This window comes from Telmatherina bonti (assembly GCF_933228915.1).
Source record: "Telmatherina bonti genome assembly, chromosome: 4".
Classification (NCBI taxonomy): Eukaryota; Metazoa; Chordata; class Actinopteri; order Atheriniformes; family Telmatherinidae; genus Telmatherina; species Telmatherina bonti.
Genome location: NC_136622.1, coordinates 32,261,493 through 32,274,986, shown reverse-complemented (window position 1 = coordinate 32,274,986; position 13,494 = coordinate 32,261,493). Strand labels below are relative to the sequence as shown.

The 13,494-nt window shown below is 38.7% G+C and overlaps 1 protein-coding gene across 1 annotated transcript; it reads right to left on the bottom strand.

Moving 5' to 3' along the window:
* Positions 1–482: 482 nt before the first annotated feature.
* On the bottom strand, positions 483–1,875 carry tcf15 (transcription factor 15). Its single transcript, XM_079238783.1, has 2 exons — positions 1,241–1,875; positions 483–812 (listed from the first exon to the last, which is right to left on the bottom strand). Exons 1-2 carry the CDS (start codon positions 1,715–1,717, stop codon positions 750–752), a joined length of 540 nt encoding a protein of 179 aa, XP_079094909.1. The 5' UTR covers positions 1,718–1,875; the 3' UTR covers positions 483–749.
* Positions 1,876–13,494: the final 11,619 nt, after the last annotated feature.

Here is a 13,494-nt window from a genome sequence, read left to right as displayed (position 1 = left end):
GCTGTGTTGGGGCTCAGAACAGAGTGTGGGCTACTATTTGCCGTGACTAATCGAAAACAGACTTCAAAAAACAGCAATGCTGAGGATTTGGGGGGGAAAACACCAGTCAGCGACACCAGAAACCTCAAACCTATTGCTGAGGCTCCGCATGCTTCACAAACAACATCATGGCCACGCTGCTTGAAACCATGGAAATGTGTGCGTGTAGGGGGGTGCCAAATACATTTACTACCTTCACAATTGTGATAAGTACAGTGTGTTCACTGGGCATTCCATCCACTTTGGTTTAACACCAATTCTAAACGTTCATTTTCCTGCCAGATTCCCCGAAACGGATTAAAAACAAAAAAAAGCCTTGAATCATTGTTCACACACCTTATTTTAAACCATTTGGTTTGAGTCAGAGGTGAGTTTGTTTGTCATGACATCAACTTGATCAAATCTGGGAATAAGATAAGAAAAAGACCTCCTCATTTTGATAAAATAGATTTTATTTAAAACTTCTGACTGAAAAAAAGGACAAAAAAAAAAAAACACAAACAAACCTAAGTTTCAAACAAATGCACTGCATCTCTGAATGTCTTATGTGTAAATTTCTCAGTCAAGTATAAATAGTCTCTTCATTGGTTCCACGATTTGATCCAGCATGTGTACAAGAACATGAGCGCACGCTCTGTAAAGCCAGCCTGGACTCTTCCCTGAGAAAGTCTGAGGATTTTCAGGTTTTCTAATCATTCTCTGGTCTTCAGTCAGCGCCTCATTCTCAGCGGACCCAGCCCTCGCATTTTCAAACAGTCCTTCCCATCCTTTATCTGAAATGGAAATAAAAAATAAAATGCTCAATAATTTGGTATTTGAAAACAAGTTGAATCTAATATCACCAGATTTGACTGTAATTCCCATTTAGGAGAATAATGATGTAACTCCAAAGCAATACCTTGCTTTTTATTTTACAACTTAACCATTTGGAGGTGTTGTCTGCCACACCATGTGAAAGTGTTCAGTAAAAGAAACAGCCATCTGTTTGGGGAATTTAAAGGAAAACCAAACATGTGTGGTGACTTTTAAGAGTGACTTTTAAGGCACAGAAGTTATGATTAAATGATGAAATAAACTGCAGCTACATGCTTTAAAGGAAAAAGGTAATGCTTCATCAGATGCAAGCCTCTTAAAATACACTGTCCTCTGCGCGCAGAGCTGATGACTTGGCAGCTGTGGACACAAAAAGCAGCATTTTTACCCCTTTTCTCTGGTTGCTCAAACAGAAGGTGCAGATGCTCCTCGGCTGCTTCCCTCCACCCTCTCCTTGCGCGTGCACCGCGCCGAGGCACGGCTGGCCGTCAACGCCTCCATCTCCAATAAGAAGCACGTTGGCCAGATGGGAAATGTAGCTGGATGCCAGTCGAAGAGTTTCAATCTTGGAGAGTTTTCTGTCCACCGGCTCGGTGGGTATGAGAGTCCGGAGAGCTGTGAAGGCGGTGTTGACGCTCTGGGTCCTGCCTCTCTCCCTGGCGTTGGCTGCGCTTCTCTGCTTCATCACCACCGCGGAGTCTCCGTCCAGCTTGCGCGAAATCCGTCTCCGTTTGTCGCTGGAGCCGCAGTAGCTCTGCTCCGAGCTGCCGTCGCTCTCGCTGCGGTTCTCGTCGTCCTCTGAGGTCACGTTAAAGTCCGAGTAGATCAAGTGCGTCGCCACAGGCCGCAGCATGGCAAAAGTCATGGTTAAAAATGCAACCAGCTCCGCATCCAATGTGCGCTCAGTCCGAAAGCAAAGCCGGGCTCTGGTCCTACGTCTCCATGTGGCGTGGGGTCTGGGATGCGTGACAACCTGCGGGAAAGGACGGGAAGAAAACTGTCCCGACTTTTCATTTGCGTGGGCCTAGTTCAGGATGGACACAAACCAGCAGGTCAGCTGGGCTCTTATAGCTTGATGGGAGGAGCTGCCAGCACAGACTTACAGTAGCTTCCAAAGTCAGACTTGTTAAACTGCACGTGGAAGAAATACAGAAATACTAAATAAATAAATAAATAAACCCATGTAGTCGTAACTGTTGCAGTTAAAAGCCCAAATCATGGATCATAACAAAACACTGACACTTGAGAAGCAACAAGCAAAGTCTACAGATTATAAATTGCAGTTAAAGTTAATTAATACACAGCAAAAAGCAGTGGATTCACCCTATAATATAATGTAATGATGTTACAGACCTAATGATATATATATATATATATATATATATATATATATATATATATATATATATATATATATATATATATACATACACATATATGTGTGTGTGTGTGTGTATATGCTGGTTTACTTGAAACTACCTTGGAAATATGTGATTTAATGTTTAAAAGTGTCATTTTAACAGCCACTCTTGTCTTATGCATCTAGAAAGTTGTAAGAAAGTACAATAATGCAGATTTACTTGATTATATTTGGGATTAAAATGCTTTCTGTAGAAGTAGCATTGAGTGCATGTATATGCATATAACATAAAATGATAAATTGCTTTCTGGTCATTGTACAGTCACTGTCTTGTCTTAGTCTGACATGTTTACGGTTCTGCCACCTGCTGAGATTTGTCTCTGTTGGCTGGTAAACTTAAAAAAAAATATGAATTATATAAGCTTTCTGATCTAAATATTTCCCTCAGGGATATCCATTAGCCTAATTCTGCCTCATCGTTACGCAAAAACAAACTAGTTAAAGCACATAATCCCATAGACGGGTCTCCAGTTAGAGCTGCCTCTGGCTCGTGGTGAGGATCACAGCTCAGACAGCAGGAGAAAGTTAAGTGTGAGTAAATAAACAATGAACAGATGATCCTGGAATGACAAGGATTTATTTGCTCGCTGCCCTGGGTTCAAAAAAACAAAGCAGTAGCAAATGGATGATTTAGCCCCTCCAAGCCACATCAGTAGACTCAAGCTGGCAGCGAATTGAGCCACTTCAATGTGCCTCAGCTGCATCAACAGTCAGACATCAGACACCCAAACTGCCATCTGAAGGAGCACTGAGGTCTTTGAAAGGACACACGCTGAACACAGGACTCTGCAGGGCGAGAGGCTGCGTGAAGATGTCAGCTCACAGAGATAAACTCCTGAGGTTTCACTCCATGCAAACTAATTAGAGGCTGTAAGAGTTTTGAAAGCTACACAAGCAAGTTATTAAGCCGGTTTCATTTATTTAACCTCTGTTTGTTTTGGTAGTCCCATTGAGACAAGCTTGCAATAACAACAGAGATTATAAAAGAAGATAACACACTTTGCAAAAAGATGTATATACGCCCAACGGTGAGCCAGTAGCAGGTCTCGGTTGCTAAATGGTTAATTACATTTATCATGGGGATTTATTTGACGTTATAGTGGCTGGTTGATTAGCATTTGACTGTAGCAGTTGTCTAGGCAACAGATACATATTTTTATAGTTCCAGACCAGTGCTGTTCTCTTGGGGATCTGCGAAAGTAGACCTGCTTGTCCCGATGAGGCGAAAGCATGTTGGTTTAGCCACCCGCTGAGGTCAATGTTGTTGTGCAGCGAAGGTCTGCGAGAACAGCAGCTCTGTCTGAACCACACAGAAAAGTTTATTATGTCTACACTCACTGTTAAGATGCATGTTTTGCTGTTCGGCACGTGCATCCATTAAGTCAGTACGGAAGTGTATAAACGCAGTCATGGTCCTCAGGGGATGAGCCATGAATATGGAGATCCTGTGGTTATTCACTGTGCCTCAATAAGGTTTGAAAACTGGTTGGTTTGGTACAGATGTGCATGCTGTCCTTTCTCGGCGCTGCAGCTCTGAGACAGAACATGACTGCAACACCTCCAGTATCAGCAGTATAAATTTCCAGTACAGGAACACTTCTGTTATGGGCTGGCTGCTGAGTTCAGCAGATGGGAATGTGTATTAGTAACTGTTAGGGTGTGAGTTTGAGTTTCTGAAAGGTCATCTTCTCACTGCAGATCTGGTGCCACATGGGTTACGTAGTAAACACTGAATCACATTTTCAGCTTTGAGTGTTTTTTTTTCACTAAAGAACAGAAAACGCAAACCTTGTTTAGTAAATGGACTTCTACTTATTTAGCGCTTTTCTAGTCATGCAGACCACTCAAAGTGCTTTACACTACTTGTCACATTCACCCGTTCACATGCACACTCATACCCCGATAGGCACATCGGAGGGCATCTTGGGGTTCAGTGTCTTGCCCCAGGACACTTCGGCATGTAGTCAGGGGAAGCCTGGAACCGACCTCCCAACTTTCCAGCTGAAGGACAACTGCTCTTCCTCCTGAGCTACAGCCGCCCCGAGACAGTTTAGTAGTGCTGTGACGATATGCTTTTGTACCGATTCGATTCCGATTTTTTGGGTGCCGATTCGATTTAAATTGCGATTCTCACAATTCTCCGATATAGCTTATCTTTGTCGATTTAAAAAAAAAAAAATGTATAAAACTTTTGCTTTTGCTCGTCATTTTTATTAATGTCAATGAGGAAAAAACAACACAACAGCCAGATCATCATTCTGCTGCTTTAATGCCCAAGAAGACAAGTTAAAAGATCAATAAAAAAAAAAAAATGAAAATGACAAAAATTTTATACTGGAAAAACTTTATTCATTTGGAAAACAAAAGAAAGAAGATTTTTTAAGAAAAAAATTGATTTTAAAGTTGTGAAAAAAATCCCGACTTCCAATTTTTCAATCAGATTTTCCCACCCCTGTTGTTTAGTGATGACAGCCTGAAGTATTGAGTCCTGAAATGTTCTCGAGACGTTCTGGAGTGGTGGTATGTGAGAATGCAACATTTACTCCAGACTTCCCGCAGAAAGTTTCCAACCAGTAAAATATCCGGATGATCGGCAGTGGAGACGACGTGTCAGCATGTATTCCACAACATTTACCGTGGCTTCACAAGCCAGCATGTTTGTGTGTGTTCGGGTTAGAATGTGTGCATTCTGCTGACCTATATGCTGCCTTCTCCCTCCCTGCTGTTGTAGTCGATACCTACAGATACATGCAACACTACTTATCAACACAGGAACAAGCCTCAAGTGTCACCGTGAGATTTGCTCAGACTGATTTCTGCATCACCTGCTGCCTCCAGAAGAAAGCTTTCCACTCCAGTTACTGTGGAAAAAAAACCCTGAACCCAACAGTTTTTACTTTCTCCTTAATATCTCCAGTGAAAATGGAACAATAATTGTTATGAAAGGTTGCAAGGCAGCTCATTCTGGAATGAACCTTCTCTGTGGAAAATGGATGCAGCTTTGTTGTGTTTTATATCTGCTGAATTTACATGTTTGGAAAAGATTTAAAAAATATCAGGAAGACAGGTTTGTTGTTATAAAGGTGCTTTGCCTCCTTTTTGAAGCTCTGACTCGCACATTTGGCCAATTGGATTGTTTGTTTGGGAGGAAATGATAACTATAATCATAATAATGTTTAAAAAAAAGCTCAGAGCTTAAAGTGGAACTATTATGTGCATTTCAGGCTAATTTAATTTTATTTCTGAGACCAGAATGGCTGGGATTGATCGAGTTATTGCCACAAATGGCTTTATTTACTTCGGACCGACCCTCTCCGTGGGCTGTCAGATCAGCCTGCGGGCAAAACGAGTGGATTGAGACTCTTCCACATTAAGCCCCGCCTCCCGCCACTGCACTACATCGGGAGCGCGCACCACACCTGCTTTCGCCGTCATTGTAACATCTCATAAACAGAAGGATTAGGCTGATATGAACTCAATAAAAAAAAACAAAATACAATGTCAACACATAGCATACAGCCCTACATGTTGGAACCTGAATCCGACCCTGAAAACGAAGTGGAAAACAGCAACCCACAGCAACGAATGCAGCAGGATGTCTCTCTTTGGTAAACTCACCAGCCATCGTTGGAAATAACTTTATCCCACGTTTTCCACCCGCCTGATGTATTTGTACATGCCCTTGTTAACCAGTAGAAGGTAACCAATCACTGAACCTTATCCCCCGGGACGTCACAAGGATTTCCAAGTATAAAAAACTCTCTAAAATGATGCATTTTAGAGAACGGAGAGAGTGCTGGAACTCAAACTCAAACATGCATTTAGGTGATAAAAAACAGTGATGTTCACATGTCTGATGAGGATTCAACACTGTATCACTGTAGAAAGCTCAGAAAACTTGAAATACCATAATAGCACCTCTTTAAAGTGTTAGGTTGTGACCTATTGACCTTTAATCCAGAAAATCCACAATGAACAGATCCATCTGACAACAACTGCGTGTGTATCCACAGATATTTGTTCCTTTGTGACTTGGAGCTCCATTGTTGTCCAAAGCCCATTAAAAACACATCAGTCAGGTCACCGCTGTTGGACCACGTTATGTCTTCCTTCATTACAACATACAGTATGGCCTGTAGCTTATTTTAGACTGATCACAAACTCATTTTAAAATACAAATTTTAATATATGTATGATCTTTTCTATATATATTTTTTTCTATACTAGTTATTCCAATTCAGTTTCAGGGAAACTGGAGCCCAGTCCAGCAAGTAGGAGTGTTGTTGTGTCCCTAAAATCTCAAACCAAAGCTTTCCCTGAAAATAAACATTACTTTGTAATATAATTGTATTTGATTTAATTAATGACAGTAAATTTAATTTTTACATGTTGGAAAAGTAGAAAAAGGCTATTTTTCAACTATTTTTGCTTGAATAAATAATTAAATAAATAGATACATAAACAATAAAACCAGCTTTTAAAATAATTGATAAACTCATTACTCTTATCTGCTATTGCATCAGAAAAGCAATTTCTATGTTCCACTTGCCGCGGACAGCTTAACCAGGACTTTTGTGCGTCTATATTTTGTCCCACTTACACAATACTCACCATCACCGATCATTTCTTTCTTTTTAAATTCATGTCAGAGAAACACATTTTATTTGTAATTTACATGCTTTGAATCAGCCTTCTCAACATGTTTAGATATTTATACAAACATTAGAGTACTCGTCGGTTCTGAATGAGTTGTGAAAAAAGAATAAAAAGCTATTTTCAGACTTTGTATCATCTAATAATCCCCTTGTTTTAAACCCCATTTTAAGGTTTAATGAAGCCACAACCGACACTTTGGCTTTACCTGCATCTTAAAGCCAACGCAGCGATATTAAAGGACAAAGCCATGAAGTTCATCATAATTAACGACAGACAAGCCTTTCTAATGAGTCAGGCTTTTTTCTAATGGAGCAAACTTTCTGCTTGGCAGGGCAAATCATTAAAAATTTCCCAGTGAACTTGCCAACAGAGTCCCAGTACAGGTTGGAAGCCTGTATGCCAAAAATGTCCTATTTCTACTACATCACAAGTCCAGTTTTACCGAGCTGCAGAGAGAGGAAGATCCGTGCACAATGCCTCTCTGCGGTAAGTTCAGAGGGTGGACGCGGCATTGCAAATCTGGCACAAATTACACGCCTGCAGCCACCAGCAGTCTGAGAGAATTCCGGAAAGGAAGCTGTGAGAAATCCTCATGGACTCAAACAACTAAAGCTGAACTCCTTTGAGAGGATTTGACTGGAACAAAGTGGAACAAATGGGTGAGATGGCTAACCATAGATCACTTTTTCCTGCCTTAATTTTTAATGTATACAAACTTTGCAGAAGATTAATGATAAAATTTACCACCACATCGTTTTTTAGAGCAAGACAACTTTATGAATGCACCTCATGGGAGAAAAAAAAGCATTTATCTTATGTAAAATATGCAGTTTGGCCTGTATACATGATAATAACCTGTCATTTTGTTTAAAAAATGACTTGCCAGCAAGGAGTGGGATGGCAAAACTGAGAGAAATCAGCGACCACAGAGATGATCTGATGAGTAATTTCTTAGCAGATGTCTGGAGGGGGGAGTTGCTTGTTAGAGCTTGAGTAATCACCAGATAAAATCAAAGAAAAAGACAAATGGTGGTCTTGATGACATGGACGTAGACTCTCACTCTCTCTTTATCACCCAGCTTTAACAAACAAGCTGCAAGGCTGATGTATTATGACTAATGTGTGACACAAAACGCAAACAGTATCAGGAGTTTGATGTTAATCTGATGGAAAATTGTTTACATTTTTTACTTTTAAGATGATTGCCAGCTGTAGATTATAGGTAGTGCTAAAAAATAGCACATACACGTATAAATAAAAAGTACTTTTAATTCATGCCCATTACAAAAACCATTTTAAATGTCAGACAGCTTTGTGTTTATATTTCTGTATCATAAATCACAATATAGTTACAACAGTAAAAACAACAAAAAAATCTCAGATTTATGAGATCTATTTCTGGTATTTATCTTGGTCATTTCTTCTATTTTTCCTCTTACATATCTGCTGTAAGGCGTTAAATATGAGAGGAAATAAATCTCTAAAGCTTAAGTTGTGCAACTCAACAGCAAAGCCGATTAATCTAATTCAAAAAGGGAAAAAAACAACTTTTCCAAAGTTTTGCTCGCATTACTTGTCATGTGCGTTATTTGGATCAATAAAAACATTCTTAAGGTTTTTCCCTATGCAGAAACGTTTAATATAAGACTTGAAACAAACAGGAACTCATCAAACTTTTAATTAAGTGATAAAGTAATAAAATGGACTTGATGAAAAAAAGAAAGAAAAAAAAAAGAGCCAGTTCATCCTCTTACCCTCGAACGCCCCTCCCAGCCCTCAAAGATAAAGCATGCATAAGCACCGATGGAAACCTAACCCAGCAGCAACAGGTGCAATGCATTTTTTCATACCAGTATTGCGTGTCAAAACTCCTTTGAGGATATGGTTACTTCCAGACAGTGAGTGAGCTACAGGAAATCTTCTCACACGCGACGATTCAGAGGAGAAATTTAGAGTCCTTTAGGGCCGGTCAGTAAAAGTCGCTCCGGGTCGCCCTTCATTTCCTCAATGGCCACAAAGGGAGATCGTCAAACAGCTCAGAGCTTGCATTGTGAAGGCGCTGATGTCGGAAAGGCCTCGTCTATATTTTACCTATATTATTCTGTAAAACTGCAGTTCCTTCCTCCAAGACAGAGGCAGGGGAACTGCTGTCTGACTTGATTTAGTAAACCGAGGCAGTCTCAAGGTCAGAAACAACAAACAAGGTGTTTGGTAATGTCTTCCCACATTTACTGGGATTAATCTCGTTATTTACTGAAACAGGCAAGAATTTGTGTTCTTAAATACATCAGGAGCTGCAGCGTTAAGAATAGGACATTAATCATTTAATCTTTACCAAGTTAGCAATGATAGAAAGGTTTTTACATGAAATGATCAACGTGATTCACCAAAACGCCTCTAATTTCATCTCTGCCTTTGTCTGGAGCATTACAGGAAGGTTGTTGCTGAAATGACAAGAATGGAAGAGTGACAACTGGCAGATTGGGATAATTCTGCGAGACTCGCTGACATCTTGCATTTTGTCAACCTGATGTTCTCAGAACACCTGACTTCTCCCACAAACAATCCTGCCTGCAGGCTTGTTTGCTGTCTGGAAAAGCCCAATCAGTGCTGGCTATGCAGGAACAAATTGGGACAGAATCTGGCTGCAGTCCACCTCCAAAACTGCTAAGATTTTGATCAAGGTTTCGTAGAAAACAGCAACTTTTTTTTAGTGCAATTCCATCATTTATTTATTTTTCTTAATAAATATCATAATTTCCTTCTTTACCTCTGATGCTCTACATATGATACCAAAGTTAGCATAGTCAACATACAGTAATATAACTATCCAGCTCTTTCAGTACACAGAGGTGGTTTAAAAGAAATACAGCGGCAGTAACAGCCAACTCTTCATGTGTCACATTAGGAGAAACTCGTGTTTAAATAATAAAATAAATGTCAGCTGAGTTTCATTTATCTGCCTTGGTTTCAGGCTGTTGCTGTGTGTGTGTGCAGGCTCACTGACATGTCTTACAGGGGCAGCGAAACAGAGACATCATTAATATTAATGGCATCACCTGTGTTTGTCTTACAATAAAACTCACAATCTTACAAGTGAAGAAGTCCTTAACATTTACAACCACATTTGCTGTGCAGCCTAAAGCCTTCTTGCAAATGCAAACAAATAAAAATTCCTTTACTGTCATATTTTCAAATGTGAGATTAACCTACAGAAAACAATAAATTGATTGATGTTTATGTGCAGTTTTGAACTGTGATTTAAGGGTTAAAACAAATGGATAATGCATTTTTTTTTTTTATTTAGATGAAAAATGAGTAAAATCCCAGTTAGATTCATGCAGCTTCAAATAAATGTTAATGGGTTACATGCTGATACTGCCCCCTGTTGGTAAATCCTCTGCTCTGCATTCATCAGCTTCATCTGGGCTAAAATCTTTCCAAAAAACACAAAAAAAAGCCAAAAAAATAAAAACCCCACATCACCGCAGATCAGGAGTTGAAGCTCCCAGGTAAGTTTTGAGGTCGGAGATGTTTGATCTGATGATCTTGGCTGGAATGACGGGCATGTTCAACCTCTGATATGCAGCAAACCTGTGACAGCCTCCGAACGAGTAGTAGTAGTTTCCTCCCTCTCTTCCTTTGATCCAAAGCACATCAATAGGAGGAACAATGCTGATGTCTGTACTCTCCTGAACGGAAAGATATACTTTCAGTTAGAGCACATAATGGCAAATTAGCGTACATGTTCATTAAGAATATTTGTTCATTGCTTTACATTAATGCTGCACTACGTATAATGATTATAGTAAAAATTATAGCAGCATTGAGCAACAAAATAACTGCAAATATATTTTTTGCATGAATATAATAACTAAGTGGTGTAGAAAACAAATGTCTTTGCAAAGCTATGTAATACTGATATATACTAACATCTGTATTATCAGTCTTGTCTGCTGGTAAACACAAAAAATAAAAATGTGTGTGATAGATCATTTCTCCCCTTTTATAATACTAACTGGTGCTGCATTATAGATCGTTGATAAGCCTGAATACCCTACACAGTGAGGTATAACTTGTGCGGATCCTGCTTCTCTGGAATGAGTGACACAGACAAAATGTGTAAGTAGTGCACCCCAAAAATGTGCCAATGTCCCCTGCAATATTCTCCTGTTGATATTAAGTCTTGTTTTGAGATGCTGGGTGGATGGGATTGTACTCTTTGATGGCAATGAAAAAAAAAAAAAAAACACACATCAACCAATATTATTACTATTTTATTATACTTTACACAGTCAGGAACCAGGAAAATCTCTGTAGTCTGCAAAAGATTCATATAAAAAAAAAAGATTCATTGCCGTCTCTAACTTATTTCTCCTTTTTCCGCAGGTCTTCCTGAATAAGTGCAGTTGTACATGTTGATCTGTCTTTCCTGTCCTCTCCACCCCAACCAGTCGAGGCAGATGGCTGCCCTCCCTGAGCTGGGTTCTGTCAGAGGTTTTCTTCCTGTTAAAAGGGAGATTTTTTCCTTCCCACTGTCACCTCGTGCATGCTCAGGATGGGGGATTGGATCGAAGTCATGACTCCATGCAATCATTTGGTTTCTATTATAGGCTATGTATGAATTGGCTTAAAACGATGTGTATGTTGATCTGTGTATGTAAATGGCCCTGTAAATACATTGTTGTGAAGTGGTGCTATACAAATAAAGCTGCACTGAATTGAATAGAATATGCAGCCAGTACATCTTGGCACTATGCTATGAAGTAACCCTTGTTGTATAGAGATGGGTAACACAACATTAAATACTATACAAGGGGAGAAATGCTCAACAAAACAAATTCTACTTTTTGTTTTAAGTGTATATGGACTACATCCCAATGGACTACATCCCAATCCAGCAGCTGTAACTCTCAGGCTGTTGAGATACCTTTTGTTAAACCACCCACCAAAACACAAATTCAGTTTTTTTTGTTTGTTTGTTTGTTTTAAAAAATATATAATAAAAATAGTTTTTACTTTACTTTTTTCTAAAATGCAAAGGAACACAAATACGACGTGCATTTGACTTAAAAAGTAAAAAGTCTTTTACCCATCCCTGGGTATTACACTTGTTAGGGTGCAGTTTTTATTTAAGCAGTTAAAAACACGGGGCGCTGTGAGGATGTAATGTTTACTGCCGCCTAATTTGGATAATTCAAAGCAGACGTACATGCCATTATTTCCTGTATTAACCTTTAGACACATTTTTATTTCGTAAAGATCCAAGTTTTCTTGTTACCTTTATTGTGTCCATCAGACTCTGGACTTTCTGCTCGTCCAGAACCGGAGGAAAAGGTCTGATAATCAGCTGTATTGGGATGTTATGAACCTCTTCAATATTGTAGGAGTGAATCGACCTGTTGACGCCAGCGTCCTCCGCACCACATTCAGTAGACATTTTTACGTTTATGTTTAATGATAACACTTCCTTTAATAGTATATTTCTACTCTGCCACAAACGAAACATTTACTTTTTCGTGGAAATCTGCTGCTGTGCTGTTGTACTTCCTGAACTTACTCGTCCGAAGACGTACAGCTGCTGACGTAAGGATTTGATTAGTCAGACTCCCTGTCAATCACAAAAAGAACACGCCCTCTAATGGGTACGTTCAAACTCAGTAAGAGAAAAATACCGACTTTGCTTTAAGTAAGTAGTGAAATTATGATATTTAAAATGTGTTTTTTTTTTTTTTTTTATCATTTTTCATCTACATTTCAAGCTACATATTATAATTTGATATTAAATTAGGAGAAAGGTGAGTATGTAAAAATATAAACAAGCTAACAATATTGTTAATTAGCTTGTAAGCTAATGAGCCAGTTAGCCTTCTGATAAAAATGTTCAGAAATAATATAACTCGTATTCTAACAATGATTTTAAAAGCAACATTATTGTGCTGTTTTGTATGAACTTTTATAGCACAAGTTTGGTTTCCACTTTTTCCTTTTGGCTCTGGTGCAATGCATGCAAATGCTTAAAGGTTAACAGCTTCACATTAGATGCAGATGTGTAAAGTTCAGAAATGCTCCCCTAATTTGATCTGAAACCCTAACCCTAACCCTGAAAAAATGAAGTCAAATTATATGTAAAAATATTTGAATTGCATGAAAAATCCTATAGCTCAAAACATGTATTCCTATTTACATCATATTCCCCTGGACTGAATTGTCTCAGACTGAAGTCTTGTTACCTTTTGCAATGTTTTGCCTCATATTTGCACTTTTGATTTATTATATTTTTTATGTATTGCTCGAATTATTGACAATTGTTCCCTGATTTCAAATTGTTAGAGTTGTAAAAGCACAGCCATGTCACTTGTGTCTGAGTAATCAGATAAAAAAAAGTTTCCATAAAAAAATAATTTAAAAAAAAAATCAGATTTTTTGTTATTATTACTGTTATTTAATCTTATTTAATTTGTTGTAAGCATGATGGGGGGAAAAAAACTTTTTGGATATTATTAATGTATATTTTTTCATATATCACCAACATTTTGTTCAATTTTGTTCAGATAGTAACTCTT

Bases quoted from the DNA above. Each gene is read 5' to 3' on its own strand.
- tcf15 (XM_079238783.1), bottom strand. From the start codon at position 1,717: ATGACTTTTGCCATGCTGCGGCCTGTGGCGACGCACTTGATCTACTCG. The intron at 813-1,240 runs GTAAAAATGCTG...TTTCCATTTCAG, and splicing joins TGAGCAACCAGAGAAAAGGG to ATAAAGGATGGGAAGGACTG.